This window comes from Eleutherodactylus coqui, chromosome 2, assembly GCF_035609145.1.
Source record: "Eleutherodactylus coqui strain aEleCoq1 chromosome 2, aEleCoq1.hap1, whole genome shotgun sequence".
Lineage (NCBI taxonomy): Eukaryota > Metazoa > Chordata > Amphibia > Anura > Eleutherodactylidae > Eleutherodactylus > Eleutherodactylus coqui.
Genome location: NC_089838.1, coordinates 69,128,809 through 69,152,190, shown reverse-complemented (window position 1 = coordinate 69,152,190; position 23,382 = coordinate 69,128,809). Strand labels below are relative to the sequence as shown.

The following is a 23,382-nucleotide window of genomic DNA, read 5'->3' as shown; positions in this document are numbered from 1 at the left end:
AATTGGCTTTATCCGAGTACCGCTGTGCTCGGGGCTAAAGATTCGGGTGCCGGCACGGAGCGGGGAGCTGCAGGGGAGAGCGGGGAGGAACGGAGGTAAGATCTTTCTCTCCCGCCCGCTCTCCCCTGCTCCCCGCTGCGACTCACCTGTCAGCCGCAGCGGCAACCGAATCTTTAGCCCCGAGCACAGTGATACTCGGATAAAGCCAATTACTCGAGCGAGTACCGCTTATCCGAGTACGATCGCTCATCTCTAATTATTACCAAATCTTCTTGTAATGTAGCCAATTGTGAAATAATGAAATTAGTAGAATGAAATGATAGAAAACGCATCCATTGTCCTACCTTGTTGATAGATCTCAAAGCATTCTCTGCATCCCTTCTTGACATATTACCCAGATACCACTGTTCTGAACAAATACCCTAAAATACATACTGATTAATGTATAAAGTACAAAAAGGACAACATTCAGATAAATACTATACTTTATTTAAAGGGTTGTCCAAGTTCTAGATCCAATGTAAAACCAGATCCCCAAGCAGTAACATAACAAATAAGGTTTTTACTCACCTCTCCCAGCTCCTGCTGAATCATACGCAACTCCTCCTGGTCTCCCCTCTGACGTCACACTTACAGGCTGCCACTCCAGTTTACAGGATGTCATTGGTTCCTGAGTTAATGATAAAGCTCAGTGATCGATCGTGGGGCACAGCAGGAGTAGGGAGACGTGAGTACGAGCCTATTTGTTATGTTACTGCTTGGGGAACTGGTTTTACACTAGACCTACAACTTGTACAGCCCCTTTAAGCAAAATAAAAAAACCCTGAAAAAACAGAGATTAAAATCACATTGGAATCAAAGGATTTTCTGATCACGGTAAGCCATTATTTAGGGTGATGTACTCTATATTCTACAATGTATCATCATGAAAACAAAGAATGATGAAATGATCAACACATGCTATGCTCAAAGTCTCATCGCAGTTTTCCATAATGCCCTCCTTAGTCTGTGCTGCTGTTTCCTCTCCAATACATATAATAAATTGTCATATGTTCTCTTTTGTCCTTTTGATGTATCTGCTTTCCTAACACACACTGTACATCATTACGGGGATTTTACATAATTAGTATGCAAAACAAAATTGCATATTTCTCTGTGTGGACCCAATTTATGATGACATCGTAAGCTTTGGTATTCACTGTTACTCTATATTCAGACATAGCATCAAAAAACTGGCACAAAAATGATTCTACATCTAAATTCACACCACATATAAGGTGCACTACTACAAATATGGAAGTAGAATCTCACAATGTAAACTTCAATGTATACTGCCCTTCGAGATAATATAATAAGTGCAGAAGTATGTAATTCTAAGTTACCTATTGACCTATTATATAAATTACATTTTTGTGCTACCATATTTTTAAAGAATTTTGGGGGATTTTTTAAAAAGTTTGGTCACAATCTATAGTTTAAAAACATCCTAAACTCCTACATTTGTCACACTGACCACGGAGACTAATATTTGTCTGTCACTTCCTATACTTTGCAGCAGTTATCTCACTAACATCACAGGCAACACCTCTTTGTAGATAACACAGGATCTTCCATTCACAATTGGTAATAAGCTATAACTATCTACTATCTACTCCCCCTCCCTGCAAAATTACCTATGTCATGTATAGAATTGTCTCCCATACACGTCAGTGGGCCAGCTCCAGTCCATTGTGTCCATGGCCTGTGAAGCTGCTCTAAGCATATCTATAATTGCTGCTAAATTTAGCTCAGGAAAGATGTCCACCCCCATAGTCATGTTTAGAGAAAAAAATAAAAAATGATACAATCAAAAAAAACAGATTAGAAATTGGAAAATGTTTCTCTACCTGGTTTTAATTAGTAAAAAACGATTTGGCGATATAATCCTTTTAAGTAACTTTTTTCATTGTTATCAACAAATTTAGTTGCAAACATTTTCTAGCCAATTTAAAGGGGTTCTTTCATTAAAAAAAAAATTCTATACTCACCTATTCCTTCCCTGTCAGTCTACTTACAGCATTTTCTGCTCGCTGGTCTTTTCCTGTCTCCTGCAGTCCCTGGGGGAAGGGTCACATCACCTCCAGCTGGCTGATTCTTCTGCTTCCTGTGACATTACGTTCATCCCCAGGCAGTCATCTTCCTGCTCGGCAATGTATGCTACGTCACTAGTTCACAGCCTAGCAGGGAGTGCCGAGCTATTGGAGAGACTGCCCATGCCCGCTGTCTCTGCAATAGATCAGCATTCCTTCCTAGCCAGTGAACGCTATGTCCCAGGGATGTGACCTTCACTGACCTGCCGGAAGGAGGATGTAAGGAATGTAAGCTCTATAACAAGCTGACTGGTGAGGTGAGGTGACCGGGGGCACTGGAAAAGATCAGTGATGAGAAAATGCCATAAGGAGTCTGCCTGGGGAGGAATAGGGGAGTATAGAATTTTTTTTAATGACAAAACCCCTTTAATTTAAGCAAATTTAATGTAATTAGAGTCAAAGCTTTGTTGGAAGCAATCTGTGTATTCAATAAGAATAATATAAATCTCTTACATCATTTGTAGGTGTTGCATTATATGGGATATTTGTGACAGGAATTGGTGCTGGCGGTCTACCATTGGGTACTCCGTCTGAAAACCAATTATAGAACTCAAAATCAGCGAACAAGCATACAGTAATATTTATGTAAACACAGACCTTATGGGGGTACAAAGGACTATACAAAGCAAATGAAATATGGCAAGTTATCATAATACATACGGTACATCTCATGTTATTAGTCTTATGAACGTTTGTTGTTGTGCTGATCAATTTTATTGTTGTACTTCAGGAAGTGGACAATATATAAAAACCGGAGATGTGGAGCCTTATAACATAAGATTTTCATTATTATGAAGCGTACCTGGTTTATAAGGGGGGTATGGGAGGCCTCCAAGCCCTTGCAGTGGACTGGCACTGTGGGACCTATAAGACACATGGTCACAGTATTAAAAACCAGTTGAGTTCCTTACTACCCATTTAAGACTTTAACATCCTATGAGATATATACTGTATACATGTATATTTGCTATGTGACACCTTTTGTACAGATGCCACATACAGAATTGTAAAATGCAGTGTGAAGTAGGCTACTGTTCTGTCTTTCCTATATGCCTTAGACTGTACATCACATCAACTTTTCAGATGGGCTCCTGTTCACTAACAAATCAGGGCATGAGGAACTGCAAGAAACTAAACCACCAGGGATGTGTTGAGCCACGGAGTTATCCTCACTGCCAGATTTGAAACTGGGAAGGAAAAAAATTTCCCTAACACAAGGAAAATGGTCTCTGCCTTATGGGGTAGAGATCTTTTTAAGGAGAGTTCTGGATGTTTAGGAAATGGATGGCAGACAATTAGGAGAGTGGGGCTTAACCAGGAGCGTTGCAATTGTGTATTAATTCAATTTCCCAGTGTATGATTGTGCATGCCCAAGCAGGGAAAATAACCTACAATGTTGTTCTTCCAGTTTTTTTTTTTTAATTCATTAACATGTTTCCTAGCAACATGCATGAAACATGCAACTGCTACAATAGTACTTGCGTTGGCATTGCGTATGCATTGCGTATTATACGTGCCCATAGAGAATAGGGCTCTTGCCCGTGTAATACGTGATAAAATAGAGCATGCTGTGATTTTTCTCATGCGCATGACATACGTAATGACTACACTCAAGTGTGAATGGATCAATGAAAATCCATTTACTTTCATTGACTCTATTCACCACGTATTACACGTGCAATATACGCATATGTAATACGTGGTGCAAATACGCCCGTGTGAATGAGCCCTTACAGTTGACGTAATACAGATTATACTTTTGATAATAAAAAATTATAAGGCTTTCTTCTAGAGATGAGCGAGCATACTCGCTAAGGGCAAATACTCGAGAGAGTATTGCCTTTTGCGAGTACCTGCCCGCTCGTCTCAAAAGATTCAGGTGCCGGCGGGGGTGAGCGGTGAGTTGCGGGAGTGAGCAGGGGGGGCGGGGGGGGGGGGGGGTTGGGGGAGAGAGACAGAGAGATCTCCCCCCCCCCCCGTTCCTCCCAGCTTTCCCCCGCCGCTCCCCGCCCTCCGCTGGCACCCAAATTTTTTGAGACGAGCTGGCAGGTACTCGCAAAAGGCAGTACTTGCTCGAGTATTTGTCCTTAGCGAGTACGCTCGCTCATCTCTACTTTCTTCACTAATTCCTTACACGATTTGTGTTTGCAGTCAACAAGTTGGGATCTTCTATATTTACTTCCAGAGGATCAAGATCTGTCTTTCTCTTGTGTTAGTCACATCGGGGTGTAGAAGTGTATCGGTATGACCATCGCATGACCAGGACATATTGTCAACCATTAGAAGTGAACATGAAAGGTTCCCATTGAATGAGTGCAAGCAAAGCTCTCAAACAAAAGAAATAGAGTTGACCGAACATACTCTGCCGAGCTTGATGCTCATTCAAGTATTAGCGTACTCGATGGTGCTCGTTACTCGAACGAGCATCAAGCCGTGTTCGACCCCGCCCCAGTTTTTGGCTCCTTCCCGCTGTGACGTGCCTGTTTTGGCCCCTCCCCACCGCAACGCAGCGCGCGTCATTAGCAATTTTTTGGGCTGGCTGGCTGGAGAGAGAGAGAGAGACACAAACACACAGAGAGGACGAACCTAGAGAAAAAAAAAAAAAAAGCTCGGCACCCAGCGTTCCACATACAAAAATGCTCAAGTCTCCCATTGTAGTCAATGGGGTTCGTTACTCGAGTAGAGCTCTCAAATTTTACGAAAAGCTCGACTCGAATAACGCGGACCCGAGCATTTGGGTGCTCACTCATCTCTAGAAATAAAGACTTGATACATGATGATAATATACATAATCCCCACCCATCAAAAACTAATTCTGAAGAAAAGATATAAAACTATTGAATAGAATGCAAAATACACACAATGCACTGTAGAAACATATCTGTACAGTGTACACATACATATCTGGAGTCGGCAGAGTGTTGGACCCTGAAACCATATTTCTGGTGAACAGTTTTGGAGATGTTGAAGGAAATGTGTTGGAGTGGTGAGGAAACAATCTTCGGGAACCTAAAATAATTAAAGCAAAGCAAAAAAAAACAGAAGTAAGCAGCTTGATGATATCAGTAGTTTAGAGTAGTGTTCCCCAATCAGTGGTTTGAGAGCTGCATGTGGCTATTGGGCCTCCAGAATGTGGCCCTCTAGCCGTTGGCAGCTACACATATTATTGTGCGTGAGTGACGTCATAGCATTACTATAATGTGGTACTAGTAGGAAATAAGGGGCACTACTGAAGGAGCAATAGTTAATAAGGGCACTAATAGGCATTATCACTGAATAAGGGCACTAACTGGGGGCAGAAATACTGATTGGTAGCACTATTACTGAGTGAGTGGGTACTAAGTGGGCAACATAACTAACCAAGGGCAGGAAGGGTCACCATTACTGATTCAAGGACATGAAACGGACACTATATTCAACTGGGGGCATTAAGTAGGTACCATTTTTAAAGTCCACTAAGAAGGCATTATAACAGCAAAAGTATTGTGGCATGGACGGCTTCCATTGACTGCAATTCTCCCCCACGAGCAGAAAATCACAGTTGATTTCCACTCATGGGCATGGGAGAATCGTTGACCATAGCATGTCTATAGATGCATATTGCTGCAGAATTTGTGGCGGGTGTCTAACCGTGAATTCCGCTGCGATAATCCATCCGTGGGCATTAGCCCTTACTGTGCAAATGGGAGATAGTATAATGATTTTACAATGTAACCTATAGGAAGTCAGCTTCCCAATCAGTTAATGTTTGGCCTTTAACAGTCCTTGTAACAATTACTGGGAATATAGGCCATAGCCAGAGTCTTCTCCAGAAGGAACAGATCACCATGTACAGACAGCGGCTCTGTGGCTTTTGCCCCTTATCAATCTATTGTAGGATTCTGGCTGGCTGGGTGAGAGACTTAAAAAATATGCAATGTTCCTCAACACACACATGGATATACTTAGAAAAAGGTCTGCACTTACCCGTACCATTTTCCTCGAGCTGCAAACAAGCATAGAACAATGTATAATTTAAAATATGCAAATAAGGAAGATAGACCAATACCTCTGCAGCACTTGTAGCCAAAGATCGCATACATATGTGCCTTATAAACATCTCATTCCAAAAAGAAGCTTTCCTGCCTGAGGTTCCTTCAGATGAGCGTGTTTTAGAGCGTTCTTGCATGCAGGAAAATCCAGCACAAAGACGTGGAGAATAGAACCCATTGATTTCAGTGGCTTCATTCTCATTTATTTTTTTTTTGCGCCACAAAAAAGACCTGCTCTATTTTGTGCGTATGTACGCTCAAAAGAGGCCGATAGAGGTTCATGGAAGGTGCACAAACACACACATATATACGTGCAGGTACGCACAAAACACCGCGCATACCCGCGTGCACCATTACCTCATTTGGCTAAATAGCCATTTAAATCAGGGCGGGGTGATTCCCCCGCCCATGTGAACGAGCAGTGCCTGTGCAAATATTTGCACAGGCACGCACACAAAATACACTTGTTCTCTGCCCGTCCAGGTCCTGAGGATGCAGAAGACATGGCAGGCTGGGGCATTGTCATTCAGTAGCTGCAGAGCATTGATGTCAGGAAGAGAAGTTCTAGTTGTGACAAATGCTGCTGCCAGCCCAGTAATCTGCAGTAAAGGCGGCTACATCTTGAAAGTAAAAGCCATGAAACTAATTTTAATATTAGGCTGAATACGGGACTTGGATGGTAAATAGGAGATTATGAGCAGTGAACATAAACAGTAGCACTATCCAAGGCACAGATCTTTTATGTCTACTTAGTAATAGAGCTTTTACAGCTATGGTTGCCACATTTTTGCATTATTATGGCTAATAAAAATGGAGCCATAGGCAGAATTATTGTTTTGGTACTCTTTCTACCATCAAAGTCTGTATATTTAATTGTTACAAAGCTGTCCATATTATAATAGCTACATAGTGATTAATGCATGTAGTAGCCACATTAATATAGGCTCTCATGAACAACAATCATCATAGTACGGGTATCTTCACAGGCTGCAAGTTTGTCGCATTCACTTAAAAAAAAAGAGTTTGCAGAAATGTTTCTACCCATCTAGCACAGGTTATAACATGCAAAATACCAAAGGCAATATAATCCGTTATCCACTGAAAGATATAAAGTCTACATAAACTAATGGTTAACGGCTACAGTGTATACTCACAGAAAGAGTGTCTTCCACATCTGAAATAAGACTACAAGAAAGGAAGGGAGATACATGGTTAATATTATAGAACATACGCAGATGGGACACAGCTTTGAAGTACAACAGGGGTCAATTTGGGGCCCCCTTCTTTTTAGTCTATTTATTAATGACTTTATACGGGGATTGTACACTAACATATCAATAAAAGTACACTGAATATAGGACTTGTATGTGTCTGCCATTCACCATAAAAGTCTGATAGGTGTGAGTTCCACCTCTGAGACCCGCGCCTATCTCAAACTGTGGCCACGATCACTTCTGGAATGGCTGTGCGCTGTGGTCGGGAGTGGTTGAAAATTACACAAACAATCTGGCACATTGCAATAGGCTGTTTATGTAACTCTTATAGAAGTCAATAGATGTTACAGAAACAGTCTAGCATAGAGAGTTACACTGTGTGCCCTGCTCCCAAGTTATAGAAACAGTGCAGCTTGTTCGGTAATAGTGTGAAGATAATATTTAATTACTGTATGGAGGTAAAATGTGGACCAGGCATAGAGGTAATAGTGTTATATGCTAATTATATATATATATATATATATATATATATATATATATATATATATATATATATATATATATACATGTAAATATTAATCTTAAATATTATGCACATGGCTCAGTTGTTAGCACTGTTGCCTTTCAGTGCTGGGGCCCTAGGTTCAAATCCCATCAAATGCTCCATCCAGATGTTGCACTTGGACAGATTTGAAGCTAGAATTTCAGCACTGACAACCGAGACACCTCCCTTCTCAAGAAGAAGGAGAAGAACAAGAGTAACCAACATGAAGAGAACATCCATGTTGATGTTGTCCGTAATCATCAATGAACCTAGAACCCCAGCACTACAAGGCAACAATGCTAGCCACTGAGCCACCAAGCATCTTCCATCCTGCTTTTTCTTTTTTGAAGGAGAAGAAGGAGAGAATTACGATGAGAACAACCATTTTCTTATTCTCCATCTCCTTCTTCCCTTTCTCCTCCTTCTCCTACATTTTCCTCTTTTTCTTGTCCTTCTCCTTTTCATTCACTTCCCTCTTTTCTCCTTCTGCTCTGGAGTAGGAGGAAGAAGATAAAGAAAGAAAGAGAAGAAGGACGAATAGGTATGGTGACTAAGTCATCAGCACTGTTGTCTTGCAGTGATGGATTTCTAAGTTTAAATCTGTCCAAGGACAACATCTGCAAGAACTTCTCACTTTCTTTGTCTCTTCCTCCAGAAAAGAAAGGCCAAGCATGGTGGCTCAGTTGTTAGTGTTGCTGCCTTACAGCACTGGAGTTCTATGTTCAAATAATGGGCAACATCAGGATGGGGTTTTTATGTTCTATTGGTGTTTATTCTTGTTGCTCTTCTCTTCAGGAGCAAAAACAAACAAGTGTGGTGGCTCACTTGTTAGCACAACTGCTTGGCAGTGCTGGAGTTGTAGGTCCAAATATGTCCAACTGCAACATCAAGATGGAGCATTTCAAGCAGGTGTTATCCTAGATTGGATTAGAACCTAGGTTCCCAACATTGCAAATAATTGAAAAGAATGAAAGAACGTACATTGGTGAGGCTAATTTAATCCCCATTGATTTCAATGGGAGTTGGAATCGGCTGTCCCAATTTATGATTATTTTTTGAATATCGTGTTCGGTACTCTAACACCATTTCTGTCCTCCCAGCTACTCATTCACCTTATAGCAGTGGTGCTCCCAACTCAGCCACATTTGTCCCCTTTTATTTCAATTAGTATGTGGTAATTGGCAACTGCATCAAATAGACTTTTGCTTCGTATTAGATCAATCCTGTTGGACTTGATAGACCTGTGTCTCTTTTACATTAATATTCTCAATGTATTTTATGGACAAAGTATGGCACATAGACTGATAAGTATCTAACAAGAAAAGTCACATAGTACTGTTGAAAAAGGACATAGAAAGACCAAGGGATAAGAGTGGATGTGGATGAAAGAAAAGAGTATGGGTATACTTGAGAGCTTAGTCATCCCTTATTGATCCAAGGAAAGGTAAAAATATCCATGCGCCATAAATTCAATGGAATTTCTTAATGATGATTCTTTCAGTATCATTATTACCTTGGATAGCTTGACTTTATTGCTGAAGCCGGACTTGACATTACAGGTTTCCTCAAATGTTCTGGCTTTCCAGGAGGCCTAAACATATATTTGTTACTATTATCTACACATATATACATATGCAATAGATAGATAGATAGATCGATAGATAGATAGATAGATAGATAGATAGATAGATAGATAGATAGATAGATAGATAGATAGATATGAGATAGGATATAGATAGATAGATGAATAATGAGATAGATATGAGATAGATAGATAGATAGATAGATAGATAGATATGAGATAGATAGATAGATATATAGATAGATATGAGATAGATAGATAGATAGATAGATATGAAATAGGATATAGATAGATATGAGATATATATTAGATGGATAGATACAGTAGATAGATAGATAGATAGATATGAGATAGATAGATAGATAGATAGATATGAAATAGGATATAGATAGATATGAGATAGATATTAGATAGATAGATACAGTAGATAGATAGATAGATAGATAGGAGATAGATATGAAATAGGATATAGATAGATATGAGATAGATAGATAGATAGATAGATAGATAGATAGATAGATAGATATGAAATAGGATATAGATAGATATGAGATAGATAGATAGATAGATAGATAGATAGATAGATAATGAGATAGATATGAGATAGATAGATAGATAGATAGATAGATAGATAGATATGAAATAGGATATAGATATATATGAGATAGATAGATAGATATATAGATAGATATGAGATAGATAGATAGTCAGATAGATAGATATGAGATAGATATGTCATAGATAGATAATGAGATACATATTAGATAGATAAGGTAGATAGATAGATAGATAAATAGATATGAGATAGATAGATAGATATGAAATAGGATATAGATAGATATCAGATATAGTCAGATAGATAGATAGATATGAGATAGATAGATAGTCAGATAGATAATAAGATAGATATTAGATAGATAAGATAGATAGATATGAAATAGGATATAGATAGCTGAGATAGATAGATATGAAATAGGATATAGATAGATATGAGAGAGATAGATATGAAATAGATATTAGATAGATAGATACAGTAGATAGATAGATAGATAGATAGATAGATAGATAGATAGATAGATAGATGTGAAATAGGATATAGATAGATAGATAATGAGATAGATAGATAGATATGAAATAGGATATAGCTAGATATGAGATAGATAGTCAGATAGATAGATAGTCAGATAGATAGATAATGAGATAGATATTAGATAGATAAGATAGATAGATAGATAAATAGATAATTAGATAGATAATATGAGATAGATATATATTGTTATGCCGTATAAGAGGACACCTGGATTATGGAAAGTTAGACTGGTAGAGAGGAATCATAATCATATCATATTCTCAGAAATAGCTCTGTAGCTTAAAGGACAGAGCTTTGTCCAGTGAGGACCATCATCGCCTGGAATCCACTTGTACAGAGATGCAGGCAACACTCCAAAGCAAGATCCTTTCTTAACCCATACAATGTTTCAGTTCTTCACAGAGACATTTTTTAAGCTTTAGATCTCGGATTGCATTGCTACCTGGACCATTGTTCATTTGGATTGTACAGGGATTTTGGAAACAATCCTATGAGGCATGCACCATTCAATTCAATTTCTAGCGCTGCTGATTTCTCATTCATCCACTGGAGTCAAATGACTCTGACTTGGATGGCTACTATGTAATGTCTTACTTTTCCATTTACATTGCTGCATTAAAATAATTAGTTTGCAAGGCAAACTAGGATGTCCTGTATATGGATTTAAGCACAGTATACCGTAACATGCCAGACCGGATCAACAGGCAGTGCTTGAAAGAAGAAAGACTGTAGGCCAATGAAACAAATTGCTGATATTATGTAACTCACAGCAATGTGTTATATACTGCATGTTAAGACTTAGGGCTTATGCCCACAAACGGAGCGGGATATGCCCGCGGTTTTACGCCACAGGAGTGCAGCAATTGTAAACAAATCGCGGCTGATCGTGGCATATCATGCGCTTTTCAGCAGTCTCCATCAAGGCTACATTGATGGAGACCTCCCTCAGCGTAAATCAGCGGGAAATAGAACATGTTGCGTTTTTGTAACGTAAATCCGTGGTAAAATAACCCATGTGGGCATTAAGCTATTAGGTTCAATAGAATCTTATAGCTGCATTATTCTGCCGTGGTTACCGCGGCACAAATCAGTTCGTGGGCATTAGCCCATAGACTGTGATTTTCCTTTTTGTGTGTAATTGGGGCAATCAATGCAGTATCTATATAGTAAAGCGGCCGTAGAGTTGGTGATACATACCAAATAGTGACTGTATTTATAACATACCAATAGTGATTGTATTTAGGCCGCTTTTAGACGTGTATATAACAGGAGCATTATTGCGCCAGTGTTGCGGATGAGCATTGCGGTCTTACCACAGGTCTGTTGACCTGAACTCACAGCATCATAGATCCTTATGATGCTGTGAGTTCAGGTCAGTAGACATGCACTGGCAGAAAGGTTCCCCTCCTGATACGCTTGTTTAAAAGTAGCCTTAGGTGCCAATTTATACAAATATTTAAGGGGAACTAAGTTATGATACTACTAGGGAGGCGACAAGAAGCCGGGTGAGGCATATTTCTTGTTCTTGCGGTATTGCCCTCTGGAAACCCAACTCTTTTCCCAGCACTATAGAAGTCTATGTCAAATCATGTGCATGGCATTATGAAAAACAAATTCAGTTCTGTGTGCAATCTTCAACGTTGGCATCACAGAAACCATGGAGTGGGTGAGTATTTAAAAAATACATTACCCGCTCCGTGTCACGTTCATCAATATCGCACTATAGCTTAGTTTATGGTACTGTTGGGACATGACAGGTTTTCTTTAAACTCCTATTATCTTAGAATGCCAATATACATAATTATAACAAAACCATTTACCTTATAGTTGGAGGTAGTGTGATAGCCTAGTAAGAATAAACATTATAGTTAATTAATTGCATCGTTTTAAAAGGAACCTTTAATTGTGAGTTCTTCAATTAGAATCGAGCTCCACCTTGCCATACAATATCACCGAGGCAGTTAAATTCCCGTTAATCAAGTGTATTTCACTGTAGGGAACCACAGAAAAATAGAATAAAATATAACTTTTATTAATTAAGATAAAAAAGCAAAAGAAAAACAATATAGTGCGATATAAGGTGATGAGATAAAACTATGCTCATTTTGTTAACAGCCACTGTGCTGTTCAGATCAACTATCAGCCACTGCTCTTTGTGGCTTAAAAACTGTGCTGTTAGGATAGAATCCATCCTGATGACGCTGCCAGAAGTTCTCTGACAGCAGAAACGCGTAGATGGATAGAATTTCTGACTAAAGTGATAGACATCTATACCTGGCTTTTATGCCAGAGCTATCATTTAGGCACATAACTACCGGGACCAACAATCTTAGTGTCCCTTAACAGCAATTTAACATAAAGAGTGACTACCTAGGTGATTGATATCAATAGTTTGGCCTTGCACCAAATCAACCACCTAGGACTTATACTGTTGGACACAGAAACCTAAGTGTCCTTTACAGCTATCTAAGAGAAGCTATTTATACTCATAGCCTATTGATCTGCAGCATTAGTCCAGACGAATATTTTTGATCTATATCTTCATCCGAGATCACTATGTATCTGTCTTTGGACTTTTTAGAAGTTCTCTAATTATTTTATATCGATTCACACTGTGGTAGTTGATGAAAATCCTGCAATAGGTTATTCCCCAATGTGTGGGGCATACCTTGCATGACTCACTTTATCCACTATCCTTAAGTTAAACACAACACTTGTACTTGGGATGTACATCTACCCCTTGACGATTGTGGACATATATAAGCAATCTGCGTATGACTTCGATATACTTCTGAGCTTGGTGATATACTCACCGTGCTCAAGTCCGAGATAAGATTCCAGCACTCTATTATATATCTAGAGAAATACGTAGCCCTGTGTATGGCGGGAATACAGGGTTCTGGTTAATAATCTCCTCTGTGACTAGAACATCATAGATATATGTTACTATTCCCTTTCTCTCTATGTGAGAATACATAAGAACCTCCGATAGGGGAATATACTGATATCCTCTACTTTATAGAGGGGGGAGAACGAGTAATAGAAAATAACAACTAATTCTAACTACTCAGTACCTTACGGATATTGCAAGAGGGTATAAAGATTTTTCCCCTCAAGGAATTATCTTGGCCTATGAAAATAATTGATAAAATCAAAGAGACTTCTTCTTTATTACTATTCGAGCATAGTTTTATCTCATCACCTTATATCGCACTATATTGTTTTTCTTTTGCTTTTTTATCTTAATTAATAAAAGTTATATTTTATTCTAATTTTCTGTGGTTCCCTACCTTGCCATACAAGAAGTAGATTTTCTGAATACAGGCAAACAGCATCAAATGGGAGAGTGAGTCAAAATGAATGCAAAGGAAAACTGAAGAAGTTTCCTATAGTAACCGATCACGTTTAATTTTCCAAAGACCCTTACAAAACTGACAATGGACATCTGATTGATTACTATGGGCAACACCTCACCATTTATGGCTGTAAGTTGTATGTACAGTTGTAAGAAAGAGTAAGTGAACCCTTTGGAATTACTAGACAAACCGTTGTACTGTTCATGCCTTATATTAAACTCATTGAGTTAATATCCGTAGTGCAGGGAGTAAAAGTAAGTGAACCTCTGGGTTAATGATTTCTTCAAGAGCTAGTTGGGAAAAGGTGTTTCAATTAAAGGGGTTGTTCGGGACTTTAACAGGACAAGTCATCATTAGTTGATCGGCAGGGTCCAACACTCGGGATCCCCACTGATCAGCTGATATCAGGCCCACTATCACTGAGCATATAGCTAAAGCAGCTAGCTCTGTCCATAGTACAGTACTTAGGTTGGTACTGCAGGCTCAGCTCCTACTGAATTCAATGGGAACTGAGTTGCATTACCAAACTGGGCTACTACACTATGGACAGAGCTATCTGCTTCCTACTCTTTCCACAATGACAGCTGTCTGGAGGGAAACTCGGAACCTGCTGATAAACTACTAAATACCTATCCTGGGGATAGGTCATCATTAGCGAAGTCCCAGAAAACCCCCTTAAGGAGATGAAGTTAGAAGTGTGAATTAATTTATTTTCCCCCTCCAGTTTCTGCATGTGAGTGTGGTTGGGACATTCTATTATTCAAAAAAATAGCAATATGGAAAACGTTTCAAATGTTTTGTAAAAATAAAGAAAAAAAGTAAAGAAACCTCCTGACAATTCTGAAACTGGAGTTAATGTCTTAGGATGGAGTGCCCTCTTATGGACAGTGATTTGTATTGGATTGTCTGGCTACATTTGTTTTGTTTACAGAAGTTAATTCAGATACCGGGTTACCAAAGCTTCAGTGAAAACAATGAAGAAGCCAAGGAGAAGGAAGGCAATAACCAGGGTTGCCAACCGGATTGAAATTTGTTTTTGGGCAATTTTTCTGAAAATCACAAATAGCCAACACTTTTTACAGACATATTGAAAAACCATAATGAACTGTCTATAACTTAGAATAGTGATATGAAGACATCAGTAGTATTGCTGCAAACTGTAAAATTATAATAATTCTGTGTAATATATACAAAAGCATCACAGATATGTTAATATTTTAAAGGAAACTGGAAAGAAAGTGTCCTAAAAACACGGGCTGTATCGAAATTTACAGACAGTCAGCAACCCTGATGTTAAACTCTTGGCCATTCCTGACTGCTGAATCTTAAAGGCTCCTTTTCGCAGTTGTCCTAATTTTTTACATTTTTAATTATGACAACAGCAAAAAATGGCCAAATTCAAATCAAAATCGACAATGAGGCCATAGAAGGCGCATGAGACTTGGTTCACAAAATTTGACCAGGATGGAAAACCTATGCCAGAGATAAGATGTAGGATGGCATTGGACTGAACCGCGATACTAAACATGGACAAAATCTGGAAAATTCGGGATAGCTGAATCGCAACTAAACGAAGGATAGTGCTAACCATTGTTTTCCCCATAGCCATGTTTGCATCTGAAAACTGTCACTATGTTCCTGAAGTTTGACTTGGAGCTAAGCTGCGTTGGCCTCGCCCCACCCGCAGTGACTATCTCCCTATAGACAAGAGGGGCGAGAGTTGTCAGTCTGCATACTGCGGGCAGGTAGAGCATGGCATGGCCCGCCTCCATGACTCAGAGTTCAGCTCAAAGTCAAACTTCATGAACCTGGTGACAGAATCCCTTTAACAGCTTCCAATAATCAATCCTTGGGGGGAATAACAGTAAATTGGGTTTTGGACTACATCAAGTGCATAAAAAGAAACTATACAGATGTAAAATTTGTATGGGCCAAACGTGCTGAAAGTGTGTCCTCTTGATGTATTCTGATTGGATAGGACTAGATACTTTGTGATAACATTTAAAGGTATATCTCGTTACAATACAGAAAAAGTATATATTAGCTACATTCCCTTTCCTACAGGATGAAGAGAATGTGCAGAACTCCAAGCTTTTGTAGCAAACAAGGGAATGGGAAACAGTCCCCAGGATCACGGAGAGAGCATGGAGGGATGAAATAAACCCCGAGCCCCTCTATCCCAGGTGACAAGACTTAGCATTTTGATCCTTGCTACGGGGCCCACTTTCTTCTATGCATGTCACTATTTCTTTAACAGCTGCCAATTTTCTAGTAGGAATAAAAGAAAACACACTGAAACTAAAAACAAAATAGGTTCCCTGATATTATAAGGTCTGAGCCAATTTCTAGTTTCAGTTGTACAAAGTGATATTTGTTTTCAGGTGAAGAAACACTTCCACTATTTTTACACAACTGATTTATATGCTTTGATATATTTGCTTTGCTTGTTTTGGAGTGCGTTTCTTCATATTTACCTTTTCTTGGCTGTATAGATTTTTCCCTGAAGGAACAAATGACAGCAAAATATTTTTTAATGACAAAAACAATATTCACAAAACCAACCATCACAAACCACAAACGTGTGGCCATATTATAACAATGCATGAACGCTAAGGGTGTTTTTACATGGGACATCTATTGGGCACTTAAGTGCCCAACAGCTGTACTAACGATTAGCGCTCATCTGCTTATCCACAGGAGCGATGATCTCTCATTGAATAGAGATGGAGTGCGCCGGGGGTCTCTTTTGGCCGCCCATCTCCAGTCAGAGTAAACGACTGCCTTTTTAAAGGGCCAACAGTCACTTGGTTTTTAGATGAACTAAAAGCCAGGCAACTTGAACAAGTGAGCAATTCTCACTCACTTGCTCTGCTGGGTCCCATTTGTACATGGGACGACAGTTGCTGTAATCGCTCTTTTGAGTGAACACTCGGGCGATTATTAGCCAGTGTAAAAGTACTGTAATAGAAAAGCAGAACATAGAGCACAGCTCTTATATCATATCTGGTCATGGAGAGGGAAAATGTACATCAAAAGAGTTGAAGAAGATGATGAAAAGCCCAAAACACAGGTTTGAGCCAGTTCACATTCGCATTTTAGGGCTACCATCTGTGTTCCTTTGTAAAGCAGAGAAACACAGTTAAAAGTGAAATAGAAGTTTTATTTTTTTTCCTCATTGACTTACTGAGGTTTTTTTTTTTTTTTTTTTTAAATGAAAGCAAACAGAAAGCTTTCGATGTAATTCCATTCCGTTAGGTTTCCGGTTTTTACGTATAGGAACAAATAATGCAGTCTGTAAACAAAATAGAAACCTAATGCAATGGAAGCAAACTGAAACTTTGTTTGCTTTCCATTTTTTTGAAAACCATTCAAATCAATAGAGAAAAAAATAAAATATTTGTTTCCACTGACTTCCTGTGGAGCCTGGTAAATACTTGTGTTCATGCTCAGCAGCCAATCAGAGAAGACAGAACTACAGGACATAGGGAGAGAGCAGCCACCTGAACCAATGTTGAGACAGAGGGTGTGTCACAGACTAGCGACTATAGTCATAGATCACAGCTCTGCCCTAATAGAACTAAGCTAGGAGTCAACCAAGCACAGCCAACAAGTACTGATGGAAAATCATCCATTGCAATTACTGACATATGTCATTTTTGAGTTCCTGACTGGATAGTCATTTTCAATGGTTATCCCGAGGGTTATATTTCTTGATGACTGGGGGTCCAATTGCTGCTTCTCAGGGATCACGAGAAGGGTAGTCTCAGAGTCACCCTAGTGAATGGACTAGTAGTGCCCATGCATGACCGCCACTCCATTAATTTCTATAAGACTGATGGAGATAACCAACAGCATAGCCCAGCTACCTCCATAGACAGTAAGGAGAGCAGTAGTCCCATATTCACACCACCATTACATTCACTAGGAGGTTATAGGGACTGCTGTTCTCACTATCTCTGGGGCCCCAGTGGTTACACCCCCCCCCCCCCAGCAATCATACAGTTATCATCTATCCTCTGGATGATAAATGTGTATAGTGGAAAACTCCTTAAATAGAATTTTCAATCTGCTGTTCCATATGGCCTAACACTCTCAGCTATTATATTTGGAAGTTACACATGATCTACAGAAGTTTAGGGATCACTGATCTAGTGCCTAAGTTCTCAACCTGTGGTATCTTTGTCCTGTTTAGTACACACAATGCCACTAGGGGGCACTGTCCTCATGCTCTGCTTTTTACATACACTTGATTTTAGGCTGCACTCCGGGGGACACGTGTCTAAATTCCATACAGGGAAGCTCGAATCTTGAAAGGACCAGGAGCTCTAATAAAATAGCCACTCAATGTTTATCACTGGCTCCCATATGCAGTATAGAGCAGAGGTCACCAACCAGTGGCTCAGGACTCATTGTTGTGGGACTCACCATGGGAGTCCTAAGTTGTAACCATATGCACTGGCATTTGACATTATTGCAGACGTATCCTAATCATCAAACAGTGCTATTTCAGATGGCATAATAATCATAATCCTTTCTCCATATGTGTTAGGTCTACATAGCTGCTTTCAACATTGGCATGAATTGTGTAGCCAAAGATTGCACTACAGCCCTGCTACATTGCATCTAAATGCAAGTGAATTTGGCCATCAGGTTTGGATTTCTTGCAATTGTTAGGCCATGGCAACCTGCTAGTCATGAGATGATCATATTCACTTACATTCGGTTGCGATGTAGCAGGGCCATGGTGCAATCTTTGGCTGCATGACAAGCGTTGCACTCAAAAATGCCATGAAGCCCTAGCCTAAAAAAATTCTTTCCATCTTGGAGTTGAATGTGCCTCCTGACCATCACTCAAAGTTGAATGTGCCTCACATGGTATAAAAGGTTGGGAACCTCTGGTATAGAGTATGTTTCAGGGTAGTTACTAAAGCATCACCATGTGAGAATAGACTGTTGGGGCAATTTTAACTCTTCTCAAGATGATATTCCAAATCAGAAATGAGCTGTTACACTACTAATAGCAGGAGAGCACATTTGTGTTCACTGACCTGAAGTGGGAGGCAGTTTTCCAGCATTTGCTTGAATACTTGGCTTGGTTGTTCTGTCTACACTTGGAGCTGGTGCTATAATAGAAAAGTAAACAGATGTATGTGCACATTAGGACAAAAGTAGAAAATGTATCTTCTGTCTTTGGGAGAGAGCTATCTAATATTCAGTGAAATAAACTACATTTTTTTTTCTAATTGGGCAATCGTAAGTTTCCCCAAATACATAGTTAGTCAGAACCCAAAACATATGTCATGCTGGCAAGAAGTGTGGGATGGCAATAAGTAGATTTAATTATTGTATTATTCCTACTAGTGTTGCACCTTAACCATGGACACATAATCCAATAAACATGGCTAGGAGTGTTACATATCCATATTAGCACACTAGGTCAATCTCCTGCAGGTGGGGCATGAAGCCGAAAGTGGTAGTCCATGTTTCATGGTAACCCAATGAGTTGTTAGACATTCATTCTTGTCTGTCCCCTCCTCATCACCCCCCCCCCCCCCCCACACACACACACATACACACACACTACTTTTCTTCCTCCACCTCTTCATACCACCTTTCGACTTTGGCACAGATATCTGTATGTGACAAAATCCAACTTCCATATAGGATCACATGTGGTGTATGCCAAATTTCTGTCCTAAAGCTCATATGTAAAGGGGAGTGCAGCAACAAGGCCAAATAGCTGTTGATGGCTTTGCAGGCTAAGGCTGACATGTGACTGACCTTGCATAATCTGAAGCCAGGCAAGGTCTAGCAGCCCTTCACCTTGGCAATCTCATATAAGTACTTGTCTAGCCTATGTGAAGCACCTGGTAGTGCAGCCAGCGCTTCCTAAATAACTACCTAGGTTTACATCCAGTGCTGGAAAAAGACAGAAAACTATGCTCATACTCTCTGTGTTCACAGCCAGCCACCTCTTATCTGGCAAGAGCTGCAGCTACAGTTTGGACTACCAGCCAACCATCTCATCTGTGACATTGGTGGTGCACACAGTGGAATTCCACATTACATATGTTGCAGAGGCTAAGCCAGAGCCTAAAAGTAATCACAGAGTACAAGAAGGTGTATGCCATTAGCAGACGCTGTATTGAGGTCAATCACTTGACGTCCCTGCAGTGGCTGCAGATCAAAGACATGTGTACCATTTTAGCCTGCTTTGAGGAAGCAACCAAAATGGTCAGTCTTAAAGACACACTGATCAGTATCTATGTTGTCTACATGATAGAACAGGTTCTACAGGGCCTCAAGGACAATGATGGGTTTTCACAGGAAGAGGAATGGATACCAATCCCCCAACTGTCCGGCCAGTTTTTCATTATTTAACACCATAGGCAGGGTCGCTTTGGGCAATAAAGGTGGGTGGTCTTCAATATATTTCTCTATCCCTGGGAGAAATATAGAGAAGGAAGAGGAGGAGTGGAAAATAAAGGACCACAGGCAGGGGCAGAGGATATTCAATGTTCCTACCATCTATCACTAACCTCAGCTATTCTACATGCAGAGTGAAACCAGCCAGAGGAGACTCTTAGGTCTGACCCCAAGGAATGTAGGCCATTACCCTTAGGCACTTCAAGGCAAATGAGTGCTACATTATTTGCAGAAGGACCATCACACAGCCCACATCAAAACATCAGATCATTATTGGGTGGCCACCCTTCTTGATCCCCACTATAAGGCCATAAGACTGTTAAGTAGCTTGAGCACAATATTTCGCCATGACTGCAGGGATGCATCCACAATAGATCACAGATCTGTGGCTCATAGTGGATGAGCAGGAAGCCACTTCAGTAGCACCACCACCGGTGACAAGGGAAATCTAACAGAGGTGTGACATAGTTGTTTAATCTTGTTACAACCTACAGCAAAAGCCCAGTGTAGGACTGCCAATCACAGGCAGCACTTATCCATAGTCCAAACTATGTCAGCTCCCTTGTGGATATACTCAGATATGGCGTTGGCCCCTTTGACTTCCGGGTGTCTAAGCTGGATGAGTACAACATGCTTTAGAGGTGCTTGCCTGCCCAGCTGCCAGCATGCTATCAGAAAGGGTGTTCAGCACAGCTGGGGGCATGATAACTAACATATGCATCTGCCTGTCCACATGTGGATCGCCTGATATTTATAAAGATGAACTAGGTAAGGATTTAACTTGACTTCTGCACCCTCATTCCACTGATTAGTTATCACGCTGGCATTTTTTACTCACATATGACTGAGCATATAATTACATCAAAGGCCACACTGTACCCTTAAAGTACTATTGCTGATGGTGCTACTGCTGCTCTTCTTCTGCTGCTTCCACAATGTTTTCTCCTCCACATTTTCCCCAAATGAAGAATATGTCAATATGGGAATATGGAGTTACAGCACTCATGCTTTCATGTGGAGCACACTGCCCTCACTGTGCTGTTGCTGCTGCTGGTGGTGGAACTGCTACTGCTCTCCTGCTTCTGCTTCCGCCATATTTCCTCCTCCTACTCTCAAAACAAAAATTTTCTAAAGCACAAAAAACAGCTGTAGCTCTACCACTTTTCCTTGGAGAAGGCCCGTGCTTGGCTGTTCTGTTTACCAGGTCGAATTTGTACAATTCTTTGGAAACTTTAAGAAAAACAAGCAGCACAATTGATGATTTACATAGCAGAATGTTTTGTAGCGCTTCAGCAGTTCCTTGGAGAAGGCCTATGCTTGAGTGTTGTCATCACCTAGCAAAATTTCTCCTAGCAGAATTTATGACATTGCTTTTAAAACAAGCAGCACTCTTACCGTCTTCATTGATGCAATTTTTGATCTTGGAGACCCTATGTGGGTCTTCTTTTGTTTTCAGCTATACTTGTATGCTATGATTGACCCCTACACCACTGTTCACTATTTTTACACATTTTTGGGAGGAGCACAGTGCTCCCTAGATGTGTGGCTGTATTTCCATGCAATTTGTTGGGCTTTGGCTACATTGAGGACCTTCTGGAGGGCAAATCAGTGAAACAGATTTTTACTCCCATTGTTTTTAACGTGAGTTCAAATCGACCCTCCTGAGTCATGATGGTGACATGAGCCAATTATTCTACTGATCCTTTATTCTTATTAGTATATAAAGACATAACGACACCTTAATTAAAATATGTAACAACCATAATTATATTTTTATGACATTTTGTACTTAACCACTTAAGAATGAAGCCAACTGAGGCCTCGATGAATGAGAATTTTTTTCTTTCATTTTTGCCTGCTCACATCTCACCAGACATAGCTTGTTTATTTTTACATCTATGATGTCTCATGTTTGTTATCTTGTCTTTTGCATAATAAATTGTAGCAAATGCTTAATCCCTATTCATTTTTTATACGGTAGTAGCGGACTATGTAATAAAGCTATTCTGACATATATTTGATAAAATGTGGTTATTGTATTTTTTTATTTTAGACTCTTATTTTTATGAGCATTAAACCCTGTTCACACTCGCATCATAAATGGAGCTGTGTTGGAGCTATTTTCAAACAGATGCAAACCAACTCTGATGATTCCCAATGAAATTTATATAAACAAATACAAGCAGCACCCCAAAAGTGAAGGAGTAACGTGGTTTATTTGCCCGTACAATGTAGATTACTCTATTGTAAAGATTGTTGCTATGCTTTTCTTTAAGAGCCAGGTTTCTTTGGGCATTCTGGTATATTTGAAGGCAAGAATAACTCTGCAGGCTACGACAGACTGCTGTTTTTGCTGTCAAAATACAACTACACATGAGAAATACCAATGATCTAACAGGCATTTTTCCTGAATAGCCGCAAAGGGCTTTTGTCAGCATAGCAATCAACACTGATCACAGTAGAGATGGCTCTTACATATAATAAAGGAATCTCTGTACTACCAGATACACTATAGTATTTTATAATCTAACTTGATCAATTGCTACTTTAAAGGAAATACATCACCTATATTGTTTTACTAATTAAAATCAGATAGAGAAACATAATATATTTTTCTAATACATTTTTATTTTATGATTACAGATTTTTTTAATTCTATTGTCTACATAAGACAATGGAGCCTGCCATCTTTATCAGCATTAAGACACATGCTTTACTGAGTGGGCCGTTCACACAGTGAACAGGAGGGAACACATTGACTTGTTTAGGTGACTGTTCTAGACATGATCTGTGACCGCTACAGAGGTCATTTTGCAGGGAGGGGAGTAGATAGTCACAGCTGATCACCTATTGTGAATGGTGGATCCTGTGTTATCTACATAGAGGTGTTACCTCCCAGTGTAATCCTGCCTGTGATGTTAGTGCGATGACTTCTGTAGTTTTCTCTACAGATTAGGAAGTGACATACTAGTATTAGTCTCTGTGGTCAGTGTTAAAAACGCTGGGTTTT

The 23,382-nt window shown here is 39.7% G+C and overlaps 1 protein-coding gene across 2 annotated transcripts in view; it reads right to left on the bottom strand.

Moving 5' to 3' along the window:
- LCP2 (lymphocyte cytosolic protein 2) overlaps nt 1–23,382 on the bottom strand; it is a 93,099-nt gene that overhangs the window by 7,824 nt on the left and 61,893 nt on the right. For both annotated transcript variants that reach the window (XM_066591094.1, XM_066591095.1), the window contains 10 exons: nt 18,995–19,069; nt 16,421–16,446; nt 12,411–12,436; nt 9,432–9,509; nt 7,315–7,345; nt 6,096–6,114; nt 5,030–5,138; nt 2,932–2,993; nt 2,583–2,659; nt 345–422 (listed from right to left, as the gene is read on the bottom strand). In XM_066591094.1, the coding sequence (XP_066447191.1) occupies nt 345–422; nt 2,583–2,659; nt 2,932–2,993; nt 5,030–5,138; nt 6,096–6,114; nt 7,315–7,345; nt 9,432–9,509; nt 12,411–12,436; nt 16,421–16,446; nt 18,995–19,069 (581 nt within the window). The remainder of the gene's footprint in view (nt 1–344; nt 423–2,582; nt 2,660–2,931; nt 2,994–5,029; nt 5,139–6,095; nt 6,115–7,314; nt 7,346–9,431; nt 9,510–12,410; nt 12,437–16,420; nt 16,447–18,994; nt 19,070–23,382) is intronic.